Below are 20,427 nucleotides of genomic sequence, written 5' to 3' on the forward strand. Positions count from 1 at the left end.
ATTTTGTAAACTTTAAGAAGTTTAACCCTTCTCCCTTCCTAACTTAGTATATACTTTCAGAGTCTAACCTGGTTCACTTTGTGGAGCAGGCAAAACTGGATGAGAGACTAAGTGGAGATGACTTTACGTAAAGATAAAAGGGAACTGTGACCTCCCATAGAATTTTCCCAATAGAATTTGAAATCTCAGCATATGAGATTGGGGGCTGCCCCAGAGCTATAGGTAGCTCATTCATGCGTGTATCCAATGATCATATTTCTATCATATGAGAAGGTTGAAAAATATCGAATTTTCTTTAAGAGAGAAATATGACTTTAAGAAGGCAAGAAACAAAAGGTTACATATCCAAGGTTCTAGATTTATTTTTCTCTTAGTCCCAGAAAATAGGAACTAATCTAAGGTTCAGAAATGAGGAAAGATAAAATGTATTATTGAAAAGTTCAAGATTTTTAGATAAAAAAGAAAAGGTAGATAATGAGCAGATTTACATGTGGGTAATGATTTTAGAGGAATGTTTAGTTTTCTTCTTTTCTAAAAGCTGTTTTTCTCTGTGTGTCTGGGCCAAGAAAATAGTTCCTCAGCTTTTCCTGACCAAAGAGAGAATAGTGGTCCTATCTAATTCAGTTCTCTCCTGATCCTACTAACTTAGCTCATGGCATGGGTATCTTACAGACAAGAGGGATTAACCTCTCCTGCATCCGGACCTGTGTGGTGGTGGCAGAGGAAAGGCCCCGCATTGCCCTCCAGCAGTCCTTCTCCAAGCTCTTTAAAGACATTGGTCTGTCCCCTCGGGCCGTCAGCACCACTTTTGGATCAAGAGTCAATGTAGCAATATGTTTACAGGTGATGTCTGCTAGCAAACAAAGCAGGAATGTGAGGTGCCTGAGCATAGGCCAGACTGCTGGGTGCTCCCCCAGTTCTGTTCACTTGCTGTGAGACTTTAGGTTTTTATTTTGCCCTCTCTTTGTCTCATTTTTCTCTTTGTAAAATAAAAAAGTCTCATACTTCACAGGGTTGTTTGCAGAATCACTGGGTTAGTAGATCAGAGCATTTAGAGTGGGCTGGCAGACAGGCATCAGTGTGAATGCTCACTCTTGGTAGTAGTGATGTGGAAGCCTTCTGAGTCCTATTTGGATTTTATTTTTATCTGTCTCCTCCATATTTTGCACTCCCAGCCCTCCAAAAACAAAGCACAAATAAGCCCGTATTCTCTTTTTCAGTCAGATGTTGTTCTTGGGGGTGAATCACAGAAAAGGGACCAGAACTGATTTTATGCAATTTGGAGGCTAAAAAGGCAAATGCAAGCATGGATGAGAGAGAGAGTGAAAGGCACATGCATGGATAGTTTCTGGTTTTCTTTGTGGTCAAGCGACTTGGCAGGAAGTATTATGGCACTTTCACCTTGGAGCCCCACCGAGGCTCCTTAATGTCAGCTGTGTCAGTGATGGTTTTGAAAATCCACCAGCTGTTGGCTTGTCTCATCCCAGGGACGGAAATATTCCTCAGCTTGGTAATGTTTCAGTGCTGCTATAGTCCATGATGGAGGGAGGGCAGGAGGCCTCCTTTACTAGGGAAGGAAAGGGGAAAAACTCTAGGAGATCACCAGGCCAAGAGTCTTTTCACCCTGCCTCACTTGGTTGAAGAGAAAGTGAGCTTTTAAAATAGAGTAGATGACCAGGAGTGGTGGCACAGACCTGTAATCCCAGGGACTTGGGAGGCTGAGGCAGGAGGATCACAAGTTCAAGGCCAGCTTCTGCAGCTATTGAGACCCCATCTCAAAATTTTTTTAAAAAGTGGGAGAACTGGGAGGGAGAGAGGAAGAGATGAGGGAAAGGGGAAATACCAGAATACCAGGGGATAAATTATATTAACCAAATCATATGGTTATCTCATGTGCATGTACAAATATACAACAATGGATTCCATTATTTATTATATGATGCACCAATAAAGAGGTGGAAAAAAGGGAGAAGCTAAGAAATTTCACTCAGTGATTGAGCAACCCTGGGTTCAGTACCCAGTACTGTAAAAAATAAATGTGCTTGTCTAGCATGATAAGACTCTGGGTTCAATTCCCAGCATCCCAAAAAAATAAAAATAACAAATTTCATATAAGTAAAACATACATATGTAATTTGCTTTTTATTTTTACACATATGTAAATAATAAAACAGAGGGAGTGTTTTGTGCTTGTGGCTAAATTACCTATTTCTTGATCTGGAAGTGTGAATTATGGAAAAACGGTTCATTTCTTAAATAAACTGTATTGATTTGTTTTTCTTCAGGGAACCTCAGGGCCTGATCCAACTACTGTATATGTAGATCTGAAATCATTAAGACATGACAGGTATGGAGGATTGATTGTGCTCATTCCCTATTAGAGTTCCTAAGCATAAAGAATTGTGACCCTCAAAGCCAGTATTTCCCCTCTTTCCTTTTGTATTTGTATCTTCTCATAGCAGCATGGGAAGAAATTCATTTTTCCATTAATGCACGACAAGATTTTCATTTTATAAAAAGAAAGCTTTAATTCTAACAGTTGTTGCACTAGTCTTTAATATTAAAATGTAATGCTTACTTTCTGCCTGTGTAAAAATACTTTGCGACTTTGATATAAATTAAACTAAAATGGACAGTCCCTTTTAGAGTCTAAAAATAAAAGATAGAATAGACATGATACATGAGGCAGAGTAGGGTTTTTGAAATAAGATTCTGTCTGAACCACAGGGGTAAAAGCCTGCCACCTCCTCCTCCATGTATAAGGAAATTTTAGTTTTGTCTCAAGGCGAGCACTGGCCAGTGAGACCTTCGCAGGCCACACTGGCGGGTGTTCCCTGGTGTGTCTCAGGCAAGGACCCAGCCTGCACAGGTGGCGGGCCTCTCTTAGGGAGCATTCTCACTGGGGAGATTTGCCTCCTGCCCCAAGGACATTTGACAATGTCAGGAGATGTTTTGGGTTGTCAAGACAAGGGCTGCTACTGACATCTAGTGGGAAGAGGCCAGGGATTGTTGCTAAACACCCTGCAATAAAAAATTATGTGACCAGAATGTGAGTTGGAGAAACCCTGCTCTAGCAGGAGAAGGAGAGACCAATTAGAGGTCATGGGAAGGTAGTAGACATGATGGAATTCTTTTTTAGAAATGTTTGAGTACATTAACTACTATCTCTTTGCAGGGTTCGTCTTGTGGAACGGGGTGCCCCCCAGAGTCTGCTGCTCTCGGAGTCTGGAAAGGTACTCTCTCCTGCTAAGTTGTTGAGAGGGTGGGCCGTGTGGCAAGGTGGGTCACTCTAAAGAGATGTGAAACCAGGCAAAATACTTGTATCTAAGGCAAGAGTTGTTTGAAATCTGCAGAAGTTCAGCACACTTTCATCCTAACTAATACTTTTAAATTCACATGGGTACATAAACAAGAATATTGGACTTTCTTAATTTCCATAGATTTTTAGGAAATCCAGTGGACATGTTATTTTTATTGGCAAACCAGCAAAATGGAATGTTCATTTTATACAAGGTGGATAGAAGAGCAAAGTTTAGAAACAGCTAAGTCTATCTTTATAAATATTAAAGTTGAAAGAAAAGTCAGAGTAGAGAAGAGATTAAATATACTGGAGAGAGCACTCCATAGGTTAGGTTTCCTGGTTAGAGTGAGAATTTACAGGTGGAAGGAGAGGTCTGTTCAGTAGTGGTTTGCTAACTCTGATGACCACCTGTGTCAGCCCACAGGAGCCTACTCTGGTATCTCTCTCCCTTGTGAACTCCTCACAGTGGCATGGAGGTCAATATTGCCTCATCAGATCTGTGTTTGACACAGTCCAGAGTCAGGCATGCCACTAGAACAAGAATGAGTGCAGTTCGTGTCCAGATTAAAGGGAGCAGTTTTCTTTCTTCCTCAAGGTTTTAGATATTGAGCCAAAATAATCATAGTAGGGTTTCTGGAATAACTTCAGACTTTAGAAAACCAACATAAAAAAAGATTCAAGAGGGTAGGACATGGTTAACCAGTGAGGCCTTTCTTTTCTTCAGCTCCCAGCCATTCTCTCAGCCAGCACCTGTTTCTTCCCTTTTTGTCCTGTGGAAGATTCCAGGCATGTGAGGATGTCTTTCATGATCCCAGGAACATGGATATCTTTTTGTTCCTCTGTGAAACTGCCCTCGTGCTGTCCTCTCTTACTTGTGCTGTTCCCCTCACTAGTCTTAGCTGATGACCAGAGTGGAGTCTCAGGCCATCCCTCCCTGCTGATGTTTCTGTTTGAAGGGGTTTATGCTGTCTTTCCTGTGAACAGGATAGGGCATGAGAAAGGGAGGTTATGTGCTTAAGTTTTCTACAGAATCTTGCTGTTTTCATCCTGGTCAGCAGTTTCTTATTCCTCTGAAGAGATGGTGGACAGGTTCCCTGTTTTATTTTTGAGGTGAATTTTATTAGACTTCTGGTCTCCACTGAGCTGAGGAAGATTCAGTGGGAGCAAAACAGAGGATGTCACTATTTATCCCCTCAAGTCAGCCACTTCAGTGATGCGTACTTCATCAACTCCTTGCCTTTCTGGCACTTGCACATCACCAGCAGGTCATGGCACATTTCCTAGAGGTCATTAGATTTCCTCAAACCCAATGTTTGTGTTTTTTCTTGATTCTTAGATTTTACCTGGAGTGAAAGTGGTTATTGTTAATCCTGAGACCAAAGGGCCTGTTGGAGACTCTCACTTGGGTGAGGTAGGTATACCTTTCATGTTTACTCTGAAAAGTCAGTAGCAAAAGACTTTAGGGTTCACATCCTAGAAGCTAGTGAAACTGGATTTAACTTCCTTCATTGTGAATAGTTCATTTTCTATAAGGCAGGAGTCTAAAGTAGACAGAAAAAGGAGATTGCAATGGGATCAAGAGAAGATTTAGGGGGCTGGGGAGATAGCTCAGTCGGTAGAGTGCTTGCCTTGCAAGCACAAGGCCCTGGGTTCAATCCCCGCACCACAAAAAAAAAAAAAAGAGAGAGAAGATTTAGGACTAGGGATGTAGTAGCTCAGTGTAGAGCACTTTTCCCAATGCAGAGAGAGAGGAGAAAATTTCGGTTCCCAAACTAGAAGTAATACCAGGTCTGTCCACTGTCATTCCGTTAGTTTGAAAGGAAGTTGCAGATCCTACTTGTTCCTACCTATTAAGGGCCGTAAATGAAAGGAGCCACATATATAAAGTTTTAAAAATAAATGCAAATTTTATATTCTAAACTATATCCATTTTAGTGTTAGTATAAAATACTCAAAAACACTTTTTTTCCCCCAAATCTTTGAGCGACACTAGTGTTTAATACTATAGTTTAATGAAAAGAGTCTCGTTAACTGCAGAGGCCAGATGAGCTGGGTTCCACCAGTTATGCTTGTCAACACTGAGCAAGTTAGTTCTCTCTGGGCCTCTTCCCCCATCCATAAATAGCCTACTCAACAATGAAGGAAAATCATGAGTTAATGCAAATAGCTCCTGTCTCATAATTCTCAAGAAATAGTGTCTACTGCTATTATCATGGCCGTCAGCTATTGCTTACAATGTCCTGTGGTGTTTCCCTGAGAACTTTGTACCACAGAAGCATAGACATGGTTGCTTGGTACAGTTGTGGTACTCTAGAAGCATGTGCAGCCTCTAGAGCCAGCCAACTCCTAGTTTCTGCATCTTAGGTGAATTACTCATGCTTGTTTATTCGTCTGTAAAATGGGAATAACAATAGTGTGAGTTACATTGTCATTTCCTATATGTCAGAATCATCTGAAGTCAGGCATATAATGTGCTTACCTCACTGTTCAGCACATCATAAACACTAAGTTAATGTCAGCTGCCCTTATTGCTACAGTTGTGTTACTAGTATAAAAATGAAATTTTACAAAATCACAATAATCTGTCCTAGAAAAATTGAAGTGATATGGTCTATTCCTGTTGAAATGTGCCCTTTTCTTATAGATTTGGGTAAATAGTCCCCATACAGCCAGTGGCTACTACACCATCTACGATAGTGAGACTCTTCAAGCTGATCATTTCAACACTCGCCTCAGTTTTGGGGATGCTGCACAGACACTCTGGGCTCGGACAGGATACCTTGGGTTTGTCCGCAGGACTGAGCTCACAGCAGCCACTGGAGGTATCTTCCATCACTTCTCCCCATTCAAGCTCTTTCATTTCTATATCACTGACTGGCTTCCTTCCACCTGTCTGAGCCGTGTGAAGTGTATTTAATTGTTGCCTTCAATGCCTCTTGAACCCATAAGTGAATTTACATTCATTTGAGGTAACACTGCTCTCTGAAGTGTCTGGGAGGGGAGCACTCGGGAATCGCATGAACATCCTGGAACTGAGTGTTGGTATTGCTGGATAGCCAGAGATGGACCTGAAGATGAGTAAATGTACAGCCCTGTGGGCCTGAGCCCAAACCCCCAACAAGCTCCTGGGCGAGTGTTACCTGCTTACCCCTGCACACAGTTTTGGAAATAGGAAGAACAGCCCTAATCATAGGGATGTGGAGGGGGCAGGAATGGTAATTCTGGGGAGCCATTTTGCTTCTCATGTTGGGAATAAGCCTGTGCTTTGACAAGGCTCTCGTGTAGCATTTCTTCCAGTCACCCTCTGTCCTGTTGATCAGCATGGTTTCTCTGCTGTCCAGTTTCAACCTTTTCTTCCCGACTGGCATTTATAGCCCCTTGAAAGTACCCAAGACTAACTGCACCACACACTGCAGAACTGACATAGGTAACTTGCTGCACTTTAAAGTTCTAAGTTGCACCTTATCTCCTTGCAGTTGTTCCACACTGAGCAGGCTCCATCATTTTTCATAAGAGCACATATGAACCCTGTGCTTTTAGCTCCAACATTATATTGTACTCAGTATGTGTCTGAACCACATGTATATTCTTTCTGTCAGAGCGCCATGATGCATTGTATGTGGTGGGAGCTTTGGATGAAACACTGGAGCTGCGAGGATTACGATACCACCCAATTGATATTGAGACATCAGTGTCTCGGGTCCACAGGAGCATTGCTGAATGGTAATTTCCCCCACACAGACTGTTCTCTACCTTAGCTTTAGTAGTGATTCAAAACTGATCAGTTTAGTCAGCCATTCATACTGAATACCTATCTGCAGACCAGAACTCCATGGCAAGTTAAGAAAATAAATTGACTTTTGTCTTGGATGAATGATCTGCTATGCAAAGCCTATTCACAGGAGCCAGAGAAGGCCATGGAGATACCAGGGAACACTGAAGTTCATTCTCTGGAACACTGGAACTGAGTCTTTTTTAAAGAATAGACTCTTTTAATTAGACAGGACTAGCAGATCATCTGCCTGCCTCTAGGAAGTTCCTGTAGTATGGTGGGAAGAATCATGGCTTTAAGGTCAAAAGACTCTTTGTGTGTTGGGGTCGGGGTAATGAGGATTGAATCCAGGGGCACTTTACTACTGAGTTACATCCCCAGCTCTTATTTTTTGAGATAGGGTCTCAATGAGTTGGTGAGACTAGCCTCAAACTTCCTGAGTAGCTGGGTTACAGGCCTGCAGGCTAGACTCTCCCCGCTGCTTCCTGATTGGCAGCATTTGTTCTTAAATTGTCAGTGGGGAACAAATTAAAAGAATCAATGCTACTTTCTCATCCAATTCTCCTCTTACAGCAGGAATTACCCCTGTGTTTTCCCTGATAAAGGATCATCCTACCTCATAATGACTTAAAATTCCTTAAAATGAAAACCCTGTGGTTTTTACTGCTTGTTTTCATTCTGGGTTCTTGACTACAAACCCATCTACTTTCTTTCCTATCCATTTAATAAGTCTGCATCCTTCACCAGTTTTTTCCCCCTGCTAAATAGCCACAATTTTTCTGATGGTTGCTCATGCTTTCCACATACTACTTTTTCTAAAGATGTTCTTGCCTTGGTCAGAATCTCTCCCCAGAATAAGACCTGAACCACACTCTGACCAAGGCAAGAACGCTTTTAGACAAAAAAGTATCTGGAAAGCATGCAGAGAAACTTTGTGCCATGGATACCTTCAGATTGTAGATGTTTGACTTTTATTGCAACCAGATATCATGTTCAGTTTTTCTTAATGATCTGAACCACTTTATAAAGTTCAACATTGTATATCACAAGTCAGGTCATGTGTTGTAACCCAGTAACCCCACTCAATGGAAAGTGACTTTCTATGTCACACATAGGGAACTTTTACACATAGGGAACACTTGCTCATGTGAAATCAGACAGGCTCTCTTCATGTTGAGTTTAAGAATATTATCTTAGAGCTGGACACAATGGCACATGCTGTAGTTCCCATCTACTTGGGAGGTTGAGGTAAGAGCATTACAAGTTCGAGGCTGTCTTGCGCAACTTAGACCCTGTCTGAAAATAAAATTTAAAGGGCTGGGGATGTTGAGCTTAGCAGCAGAGCACTTGCCTAGCACTTGGGAGGCTCTGGGTTTAATCCCTAGTACCACAAAAAATAGATAAATTTTAAAAGAATGTTATCTTGGAGCTCTTCCATTGCAAATAACAGAAACTCTCTTCAAAAAAGTTTAAGTGAAAGAAAAAGCCATATGTACATTGACTTCATTTTCTCTGAGCTTCTTTGCACCTCTGGCCATCCCAGAATGTCCAGATACACATGTCCTCAGTTCTAATGACCAGCTTCCAACTGTCAGTCCTTTCCTAGACCCCAGGAGATTTTGGGTGACTCATTTATTAGCTGTGGTCACTGGGGCAGGGTCATTACAACATGACTTCTGGTCTCCTGGTTGGGATCCAGGAGAGAAAGCAGTTCTCAGAGAAATGGGCGTAAGTCTTGGAAGATACTGTAAAAGATGGTTGGAAATGTAATGACACATTAACCAAATTTTATTGAAATTTCAGTGCTGTGTTCACATGGACCAACTTGCTTGTGGTGGTTGTGGAACTGTGTGGCTCTGAACAGGAAGCTCTTGATCTGGTTCCTTTAGTGACCAATGTGGTCCTAGAAGAGCATTACCTCATCGTTGGTGTCGTGGTTGTGGTGGACCCAGGTGTTATCCCAATCAACTCCAGAGGAGAGAAGCAGAGGATGCACCTCCGTGACAGCTTCCTGGCTGACCAGCTAGACCCCATCTATGTGGCTTACAACATGTAGCTATCCTCGTGGGGGCTGCCGAGGCCTGCCCAGGAGTCAGAGACTGAAGACCCGTGGCTAGGAGCTAGTTTCCAAATGATGTGAAATAAGCTGAGATGCCTGCATTACATCTTTCATCTCATCCTGTGGAATTCTGCAATCATACAACACGCAGGAAAGGGGAATTCTGTGATGGGAAATGAAAAAAATGTTAACAGTCCGTTAGACCTTAGCTTTGACAGCGTGAGCAACACGTTACTAAAGCGATTATTTGCATGTTGCATTTTTTTCATCTGTTGTACATATTTGTATTTTTATCTAATGCCATTTTAGAATTTTTTAAGGGAGTTTAATGAATTCACATGAAGGGGTAGACTGAATTATACAGTTACCCACTCTGTACTGTATTTTGCTATTTTCCCTTAGCTAGATGTTCTGTGGGTTTTGTTAACATGAAACTACTCAGCTTACTTTCAGTCAACTCATAAACAAATCAGTTAACCCACTGAATATGAGAATTACTTTATATATGTACATACATATATATATATGTAATTCTTGACTAAAACATTTTGATCAGTTTAAACATGTAAATAATACACATAATTCAGCTGAACAATTGGCACATATAATTACAGCAACCAAAGTAGAAACATTTCTACTTTGAAAGAATTTCAATATTCTCTTAATGTAGTGATATTGATTAGGTAACTAAAAAGCGCAAATCGCAGGTTTTGCTGCACATTGTTTATGTCTTTGTTGGCTGGTGTATTTTATAAACTAAATCTGCCTATGGTTGTTTTTAAAGCTTGCATTCCCGATACCAGCTTAAGCTTCTAAGGATTCAGTCTGTATGAGCTGAAAATCTTCATTTAAAAATCAAAACTTAAGAAAAAGTAGAGATTTATCAGATTCTTCCTACGTATTCTAAGGAACACAATAGTTGATTCTGGCCCTGGTGTTGGAACTATCTTTCACGTTGAGTGACTATAGAAGAATTTAGAATGTCCTCTTTTTCCAGGCCCCTTAATCTGCCTACAGTTCATACATAGAGCTTTTGTTTTCTGAAAATTGAGGAGTGCCCGCTGTCCTTTCAGTTCATAAGGGAAGAGCATTTAAAATCAAGAATAATAGACTGGGAGGGCAGTGGGATCAGAGATCACATGGAACTGTAAGGCCACATAACTACACATCTCAAAACTGATCAGTTTGCTTTGCCATAATAGCCAGGCTTATGCTGAAATAGGGGAAGTCCAATGTATGCAAGAAACGCTTATGAAATAACTGTTGTCCAGGCCAAGCAGACTGAGTGTGGAACTGAGTTTGGCCTCTGGCTCAGTTTCCTTACTTTGGTCTGATACTTCATGTATTTGAATATAGTTAAATTTTATTATTTTTTTCTTACAGAAATATTTTTTAAAATTAACCTCAAAAGTGAAAAGAATTAACTTGTTAAATCAGAATGGTTCTCTTTGAACCATTCTGATTTATTGTGTAAATATTTATTTAGACTATTTTAATAATACATATTATTTACCCCACTGTAACATCATGTAAACTAAATGTGTTTTTAAACAATTTTTAAGACTTGTAATTACCCTGAAAATAAGGTTTATAAAGCAAAGACCAGACCCTTCACTAGGGCAGCACTCTCAAGCCGCCTTTATAGTCTCATGACTCGGAGCCACTTTATGACTGACTCCCTTTTATGTAGTCCTTTTTCTCCCAGCTCATTCTCCACAGAGGGAAGACCTCAAGATACTTTCCAGTTCAGATCTCTTTTTCAGTGTTTTAGAGGGAATTAATTTACATGGGGAAGGTTCTAGCACATACAGAAAAGAAGCATTTCCACTGGGGCAAATGAAAATCCCAGTGTCCAGCAGTGGTTTGGTTTGCAGAGAAATCACCTGCTTATTTGAAAAGTAACACTCTTAAAACAGTTTTTAATGACTAAAAAGCAGGGGAGGCTGAGTATGAACTAGTTCTATTCTCCATAATCTCTCAATTCTAAGAAATTATAAGCAGACTCTAGCCTATGGATTGGTTGGTGATTCTTTCAAACACGAGCAGTGTATCAGCATCTAGGGACACATTTTCAACTATAAATGTATTGTGAGCCACATCTGTAATTTACAATTTTCTAGTAACCATATTTTAAAAAGTAAAGAAATAGGTGATATTGATTTTAATATGTTTAACCCAGTGTATCAAAAATACTTTTTCATTGTGAAATCAGTATGAAATTAGTGAAATATTTTACTTTTTTGGTACTAAGTATTTGAAATCCAGTGTGTATTAAATGCATCTCAGTTTGGATTAGTCATATTCCAGTGCTTCAGTAGCCAAATATTAGGCTAGGGGCAACCATATTGGGCAGCACAGATCTATATTCATTCCTTCAAGTTCATTATTCCATTCATCTCAGAGTGTGGCCAACTCTCAGTCATTTTGGGCTGCTTATCTAGTTTTGTCGGTCCTCAAGCCTCTATTTATCTTTGTTTTTTTTCCTTTCTGACATGTGACTGCTTTACTGATTTCTTGCATATCCCCCAAAGTGGACTGTGCTAGTGGAAGAAAGAAAACTGAAAGCTGTCCTTGGGGAACCTCATCAGTAACTCCAGTAAAGTGTTCCTGGAATGATGGAAGAGTTCAGTCTTAGCCTTGATGGTGTTTGTGGGGTCATCTGCAGATTGAATGTCTATCTTAAGGTTTATTGCAGACTTGAGTTAAAAAAAAAATTTTTTTTTTCTCTTGTTGACAGTACTCTTGCCCTTCCACATAAAGTGGAACTGTTGTGGTAGAACTGATTCTCAAAGCAGGCCTAAAAGGGCATTACTGATAAACAATCACAACCTTCCCACAGCCTTTCCAGTTCTCAGAAACACTTTCTGCCTGGGTTTTTATGCTGTGGGGTGGACGTGACACTTAGCAGCATGCCCCATCTTGATTAAGAGAAATCTTTTGGTCTTAAAGTTTCAGGACTTCTTTCTGGTCCTCAGCAGAAGTAACTGAAAAGTTTTTAGGCCCTTTAGAGCTAGCTAACACAAGCTGTCTTGTACATCAGTGAGACTTGGAATGCCCATCTTGCTAATTGGCATCAGTGAACCCATATAGTCTTTAATTCTTGCTGCACAAAGAGCCCAGTTCTCCTCAGTACCTAGCTCTTTTCTCCTGCAGTTGTGTTGCCTCAGGCTGTGTAGGGACCATTGCCTCTGTTGGTCTGCTGTGTCTCCTTTAGTCCCTGGGACAGTGTTGGCTTAATGCTTTCCTTGAATCAACAGAGGGCCTGAGGCCTTAGATTTGTGTTAAGGTCTCCGCCCCAGGCACGGTGCTCAATATCTTGGCCAAATAAATTACTATTCTTGAATATCCAGGAACCTTTCAGACTAAAGCAAGAGGAAATATCACCTCGCCCTCAGACTCCAACATGATCTATGCCTTAGTGTTATTTTTGTTGTCTGCTTCAATGTAAAATCAAGAGTGTTTGGAGCCAGAAGCTGCAGTACTCCAAATACACAGTAGGCCTTTTCTTTACCATTCATACCTTTCTGATGTAGGTATATATAGATGGGCCGTATTTGTCCAGAGAAAGAAATTGTAAAGATAAGAATAATTTTTTAGTCCTAAATGCTGTTCTGTTTACTTTCTGTCAATATATTTACCTGTGTCAAATTTCAAACTGTAGTACTGTGTAATTATGTATAAAGGGTTTTTTTTATTTATTTGAAATTAGACTAGATATACGTTTTTAAATTTAACATCTGGCTGGACAGTGTTCTGTTAACTCATTGAATGTGTTTCCTTTGTCTTGTGTTAATAAATATTGATGCCTGATTGTGTTTAATTCTTCCTGCATTGAGTGGGGGCTCGGGAATTGATTTTTGTGTGTGAGTATGTGCAGCTATATGTCTAACTATATCCCCAGCCCAGGAATTGGTAGATTTTAAATTGACTTCAGACAGTAAGACCCAACAGTAGCTGGAGTGATGTATGGAAAGTGAACACAGATATCCAAACTCCGTGTGATTAAAGGAAGTGAGGTGTTAAGGAACAACAGTGTCACTTAAAAATCAATCAAGGAGGGGCTGGGGAGATAGCTCAATCGGTAGAGTGCTTGCCTTGCAAGCACAAGGCCCTGGGTTCGATTCCCAGCACCCCCCCCCCCCAAAAAAAAATCAAGGAGGATCAGGACGTTTTTGGTGGGGGGTACTGAAACCAGGGGCACTTTGCCACTGTGCTACATCTCCAGCCCTATTATTATTATTATTATTATTATTATTATTATTTTGAGAAAGGGTCTTGATAAGTTGCTGAGAGTCTCACTGAATTACTAAGACCGGTCTCAAACTTGAGATCTTCCTGCCTCAGCTGTCCCAGTCCCCAGGATTACAGACTTGTACCTCTGTGCAGTTTGTTGCAGGACTTTTAAATGTAACAATTATACTTCAGTTTCCTCTTACCTACTTGGTACTTGGTATTTTAAACTACAGATCGTAAGCTTGAATTTTTTCTATTCTGCAATTGGACTGGATTTCAGCTTTTCCTAGATATTTGATCCTTTATTTCCTGCTTTCAGAAAACTTAATGGGAGTCCATTCAAATTGAGCATGTTCTCAGACTGAAGCTGGTCCTTGAATTATGGTCGGAGTAATGAGGTGTGACGGCACATGCCTGTAATTCCAGCACCCCAGGTCGCCAAGCAGAAGGCTCACAAGTTCAAAGCCAGCCATGGCAATTTACTAAGACCCTGTCTCAAAAAGTAAAAAAGATGGAAACGTAGCTCAGTGGTAGGATGCCCATAGATTCACTTCCCAGTACCACCAAAAAAAAAAAAAAAAAAAATCGTGGTCCAAGCTACTTTGGCAGGTAGGACATTTTTTTTTTTTTTTTTTTTTCCATTTTACAGGCATTTACTAGTGCCTATCACTAAGCACAAAGCATTGTGTCAACAGCTAAAGCAAAAGAAAAACATCAAATCACTGTCCTGGAGATACAGGAAAACAGTTACAATTTGATGTAGTATATAATATAGTAAAGGTAAGAACAGAGGTGGACTGTGAGAGCAGGTAGAAGCCAACCAATCCACAGATGAGGAAGAATAGTGAGGAATAGCATGGTAGAGGAGGTTAACATCTGAACCGAATTTTGAAGGATGAGGTAGCCAGATAATGGTGTTTTTTTTGTAGTAGTCTTTTGTTCCAGGGAGTGAACCCAGGGGCACTTAATCACTAAGCCACATCCCCATCCCTTTTGTATATTTTAATTAGGGTCTCAGTGAGTTGCTTAAGTTGCTGAGGTTAGCTTTGAACTCCTTTGAACTTTGACCCTCCTGCTTCAGCCTCCTGAGTTGCTGGGACTATAGGCATGCACCACCACACCCAGCCTCAGATACTATTTTTCACTGCATAATCGTTGCAGATTTTATACCAAATTTTTTTGAAACTGTGGAGCTGCTTCCCCCACCTGCCCCGGCCCCGCATCCTAGGGATCGAACCCAGTGGCACTCTTCTGCTGAGCTACATACATCCCCAATACTTATTTTTTATTTTGAGACAAGGTCTTGTTAGGGTGCTAAAGTTGACCTCAAACTTGTGATCCTCCTGTCTCAGCCTTCTGAGTCACTGGGATTATAGGTGTGCACCACCATACCTGGCTATATGAAGAGTTTTTTTTTTTCAAAAGTATATTTTTTAGTACTTAAAAGTCATTTATTACTAAACTGTTTTTGGTATAAGATTAGGATGCACAGAATACTCATGAATATGTTAAAATCGAGTAGTCCAAATAGATGCACCTCATTTCTTCATGACAGTTCAGCAAACATTTTTCTGGTCTGAAAAAAGTTAATACATTAGTTGTCATGGATTTTATATTAAAGTTCACAAATTACATTTGAGAAATTTTACTTGTGTTGAGGAGTATGGACTTAACATACTCTTTTGTGTCCAAAGATACTGTGTTGATGTCCTTGACGTCATTCTTACATGCCATCCTTAGTGCCTGGCACTCCTTTAAGATGTGTTTATCATTAGTACCGCAGCACTCTAAACAAATCATGCAAGCTGGCTTTCAGAAATGTACTGACAATGAATAGGTGGTGTGCGAATTCTAGGCTTGCGGTTCACAGGGCAGGAGAGGACGTGCACGTTCATACACTACCGGTAAATACATCACTGCTTTGTTTACCTTTTAAGTTGTACGACAGAATTATACCATGTTACAATTACAAGATGAAAGGTTATAAACCAATTTTGGACTGAAAAAATAAGGTGTAACAGTTAAGCAGCGGTGATGGTTATGCAATGAAATATGGTAAGATGAAGACAAGGAGGAAAGCAGAGTTGCATTTTCTGGGAACTGCAATTCATCGTTACAGTTAACTATGATTTGAATGTACTTGTCCCTCCAAAATCCATATGTTGAAATATAAGACCCAATGTGATAACTATTAAGGGGACTTTGGGAAGTGATTTAAGTTATAAGTGCTCTGTTCTTATAAAGGGCTGGAGAGGACCAAGTAGGCCCTTGTGCCCTTCTGTCATACCAGGACACAATGTTCATCTTTTCCAGAGGAAGCAGCTTTCAAGATGCTATCTTGGAAGCAGAGACCAGGCCTTTATCAGACATTGAAACTATTGGTACCACAATCGAGGATTTTCATACTGTAAGCAATAAATTTATGCTATTCACAAATTACCCAGGTTCAGGTATTTTGTTACAGTAGCACAAAAGGACACAGAAGGATGTAAAGTGTAAAGGGAGAAAAGTAAAAGGTAATTATGGAAACTTGCGTTGGGGACAGATCACAAAGGGTTTTGTATATCATGTTAAGAATTTTGGACTTGTATCCAGGAGGCAAAGCAGTCAGTGAGAGATGCTTTACATGAATGGGAATAAAGTGTTTAGATTTGCAACAAAGGATTGTTTTGGTAGTCATATAGAAAACGCACTCAAGTGGGAATGGGAAAAAGGAATTCAGGGTAAAAGATCAATTAGGAATTAGGAGACCTTTTCAGTATCCGCAGTGATAGAATACTGTGGTTTGTGTGGTTATTCTAAAAGATGAGACCTTTAAGAGGTGATTAGTTCACTGGTAAAGAGCGCTTGCCTAGCATGTGTGAGGCATTGGATTCAAGTCTCGCACCACATATAAATAAATAAATAAATGTCCGTTAACAACTAAAAAAAATGGTTTAAAAAAAAAGATGTGATCAAGTCAAGAGGGTTCCTCCCTCATGAATGGGACTAAGGCCCTTGGGGCTTCAGGAAGCAGCCTTTGGCTCACCTGCCCTTACCACACGTGATGACGCAGCATTCCTTCCCTCTAGAGGAGGCAGCAGCAAGGCACCATCTTGGAAAAGGAGAGCAGCACTCACCAGCCAACCAAACCAGCCAGTGCTTTGATTTTGTACTTTCCAGTCTATAGAATGTGAGCAATAAATTTCTGTTCATTATAAAACTATGCATGTTCTTCTAGTATTTTGCTATAGTAGCACAGAATGGACTAAGCAAGGACACTTCAATCAAGACAGTAAGAATGAAAACTCAGGGCTGGAGTTGCAGCTGGGTGGTAGAGAATTTGCCTAGTATGTGTGAGGCACTGGGTTCAATTCTCAGCACCACATATAAATTAAATAAATAGATAAATAAAATGTTCATCAAAACTAAAAAAAAAAAAAAAAAAAAAAAAACAGTGGCCTTGGGAGTCTGAGACAGAAGGATTGCAACTTCAAGGCCAGTCTCAGCAACTTAGGGAGACCCTGTCTTAAAATAAAAAAAAGAACTGCAGTACTGTTAAAGTGCCCCAGGTTCAAGCTCCAGTACCAAAAAGAAAAGAAGAGACCATGTGTGAAAAAATCTGGAGTTAGTAAGATTTCAACCACAGAATATTCTGGGTAAGGAAGAAAGAGGAATGTAAAGTAGCTCCTGGGTTTCTTTTTTTCTTGGAGGAACAAGGTAGATGTGGGACCATTTACCCTAAGGGAACAAAAGAGGAGAAACCGATTTGGGAAGAAGATACTGTGTTCCATTCCAGTCATGTTAATTTGTGATGCTGTGGAACATTCACATGGACAGGGCCAACAGATTGACAGCTAAATATTTAGGTTTTTGCTTTAGGAGAGCTCTGGGCCAGAACTTTTATTTTGGAGACTTCTTTTTAAAAGTGGTGGTGACACCATGGAGGCGGATGATATTGCCATTGAAAACCACTAGCACAGAAATCATAGCAAGAGCTTCAAAGAGGAGGGAGTGATCAACAATGCCAAGGACTGCAGCGAAGCCGAGGAAGATGGGAACTGGATGGCAATGGCTGTTTCTGGTAACTAGGCAGCCACTGGTGGCCTTGAGGAGAGTTTTGGTGCAACTCTGGGGACAGAAGCCAGAAAACTGCTTCAGGAAAGGAAAGGGAAGTGAGACTGAATAGAAACTACTCTTTCCACAGGCTTTACCTGCTAAGAGGAAAGAGATAAGTAGGATGGTAGTTAAAAGAGGGATGTGGAAGCCGAGTGGCAGTTTTAAAATGGATAAAGTCAAATATATCTGTATTAAGAGAAAGAGGCAGAAGGGGAAAGTTTCCAAATAAACTGCAATGATAAAGTGTGTGGGTGTGTGTTGATATTTGAGAGGCAGTTGCACTGTGTTGCCCGGGTGATTTCTCAGCTCAGATCCTAAAATCAAGGAGAACCTGGAATGAGATATTCCAAGTCCTAAAAGAAAACAACTACCATTCACTAAACCCAGCAAACCTCAAATACAAGAGGGAAATAAAAACTTTCCATGATAAGAATAAATTAAAAGAATTCATGAGAACCAAGCCAGCACTAAAAAGAATACTCAAAGATAAGCTAAACACAGAGGAACTAAAAAACTTCCCAAAGTTCACAAATAGAAGTTCAATAGAAGAATAATCCACTAAATGGGAATCAAGGCAGGATAAAATATAACAAAAAGAAAATGGCAGGAAATCACAAATGCATATCCATACTAACGCTGAATGTTAACAGTCTCAACTCCCCCAATTAAAAGACACAGATTAGCAGAATGGATCAAAAAACAAGATCCAACATTATGTTATTTATAAGATAGTCAGAGGCAAAGACATCCACAGGCTGAAGGTAAAATGATGGTAAAAAATATTGCATATATATGGTACAAGAAAACAAACAGGAGTAACTATTCTCAAATCTGACAAACCAGATTTCAAGCAAAAATTAATCAAAAGAGACAAAGAAGGTCATTACATACTGGTAAATGGAACAATCTAACAAGAAGATATAAATAATAGTAAACATTTGTGCCTGAAATGTCAATATAACCAATTACATGGAAAAAATACTCCATGACATTAAATTCCACATAGATCCCCAACACAATAATCCTGGGAGATTTCTTTTTTCTAAAGGCAGTTTTGTTTTGTTTTAACTTTATTTAGTTTTGTATGTGGTGCTGAGAATTGAAGCCAGTGCCTCACCCCTTCGAGGCAAGCGCTCCACCAGTGAGCCACAATCCCAGCCTGATACTGGGAGATTTCAATACACCCTTATCACCAACAGACAGGTCATCAATGAAGATACCTCCAATTTAAACAACAGTATAAATCAAATGGACCTAATGGATATCTATTGAACATCCCACCTCAAAACATCTGACTTCACCTTCTCAGCTGAACATGGAACTTTTTCCAAAATAGATCATATTCTAGGCCATAAAGCAATTCTTAGCAAATAAAAATATTGATATAATTTCATGTATCCTATCAGATCATAATGGAATTAAGATAGAAATCAACAGCAAGAAAAATAATAGAAACCACATAAAAAGGGAGATTCTTTCAAATGAAGAATGGATCAAAGAAGAAATGAGTATAGAAATCAAGAAATTCTTAGAAATGAATGAGAACAAAGATACAGCATATTAAAATCTCTGGCACAGTATGAAAGCAGTTCTAAGGAGAAAATTTATAGCACTGAGGGCCTACATTAAAAAATTTGTGAGATCCCAAATAAATAAGCTTATGCTCCACCTCAAGGCCTTAAAAAAATAGAACTAACCCCAAAATCAGTAGAAGACGGGAAAAAGATCAGAGCCAAAATCAATGAAATTGAGAATAAAAAACTATACTCAGCATCAATGCAATGAAGAGTGGTTCTCGGAAAAGATAAAAAGATTGACAAACCCTTAGCCAAACTAAACAAAAGAAAAAGATGAAGCAAATCAACGAGATCAGAGAGGAAAAAGAGATCACCACAGAGCTTTCTGAAATCCAGAGGATTAGAACCTATTTTGAAAGTTTATACTTCAATAAACTTGAAAAACTGGAAGACCGTGATGAATTTCTAGACATGTATGACCTGCTCAGATTGCATCAGGAAAATATAGAAAGCCTAAAAAGACCAATATTAAGTAATGAAATTTAAACAACAATTAAAGCCTCCCCAAAAAGAAAAGCCTGGGACCCCATGGATTCTCAGCTGAATTGTATCCGACCTTTGCAGGACAAACACCAGTCTTTCTCAAATTATTCCATGAAATCAAAAGAGAGGGAACACTCCTAAATACATTTTATAAAGTCAGTATAACCCTGATAACAAAACCAAACAGAAACACATCAAGGACAGAAAACTACAGACCAATATCCCTGATGAACATACATGCAAAAGTCCTTAATATCAACAACTTAGCAACTTACCGAGGCCCTGAGCAGTTAGACTCTCTCTCAAAATAAAAAATAAAAGGGGCTAGGGATATGGCTCAGTGGTAAAGCAACCCTAGGGTCAATCACCAGTACCAAAAACAAAACAAACAACAACAACAAAAAAAAAAGCCTACAGAATGGGAATTTTCCAGCTACTCCTCCAATAGGGGATTAATATCCAGAAGATGCAAAGAACTCAAAAAACTTAACACAAAAAAACACCCCAATAATCCAATCAATAATTGGGCAACAGAACTAAACGGAAACTTCTCAAAAGAAGAAACACAAATGGCCAAGAAATATATGACAAAATGTTCACCATCTCTAGCAATCAGGGAAACGTAAATCAAACCTACACTAAAATTTCATATCACTCCAGTCAAAATGGTAATAATCAAGAATACAAATAACTAATGAATACTGGAGAGATTGTGGGGAGAATGCTACATCGTTGGTGGGAGTGCAGACTAATACAACCACTCTGGAAAGCAGTATGAAGGTTTCTCAAAAAACTAGGGATGAAACAACCATATGACCCAGCTATCCCACTCCTTGGTAGTTTCTCAAAAGATCTAAAATTGGCATACTATAGGAATACAGCCATCTTTTAAAGTTTATAGCAC

At 39.7% G+C, this 20,427-nt stretch overlaps 1 protein-coding gene across 5 annotated transcripts in view; it reads left to right on the plus strand.

Annotated features, from left to right (window-relative positions):
* Positions 1-13,265, plus strand: part of DIP2B (disco interacting protein 2 homolog B) — a 257,892-nt gene extending 244,627 nt beyond the window's left edge. For all 5 annotated transcript variants that reach the window (XM_079139772.1, XM_079139774.1, XM_079139773.1 and 2 more), the window contains 7 exons: positions 673-843; positions 2,286-2,347; positions 3,176-3,233; positions 4,638-4,712; positions 5,946-6,123; positions 6,901-7,024; positions 8,877-13,265. In XM_079139772.1, coding sequence (XP_078995898.1) covers positions 673-843; positions 2,286-2,347; positions 3,176-3,233; positions 4,638-4,712; positions 5,946-6,123; positions 6,901-7,024; positions 8,877-9,129 — 921 coding nt within the window. In that variant the 3' untranslated portion in view covers positions 9,130-13,265. The remainder of the gene's footprint in view (positions 1-672; positions 844-2,285; positions 2,348-3,175; positions 3,234-4,637; positions 4,713-5,945; positions 6,124-6,900; positions 7,025-8,876) is intronic.
* Positions 13,266-20,427: the final 7,162 nt, after the last annotated feature.

Source organism: Sciurus vulgaris (assembly GCF_902686455.1).
Source record: "Sciurus vulgaris genome assembly, chromosome: 5".
Classification (NCBI taxonomy): Eukaryota; Metazoa; Chordata; class Mammalia; order Rodentia; family Sciuridae; genus Sciurus; species Sciurus vulgaris.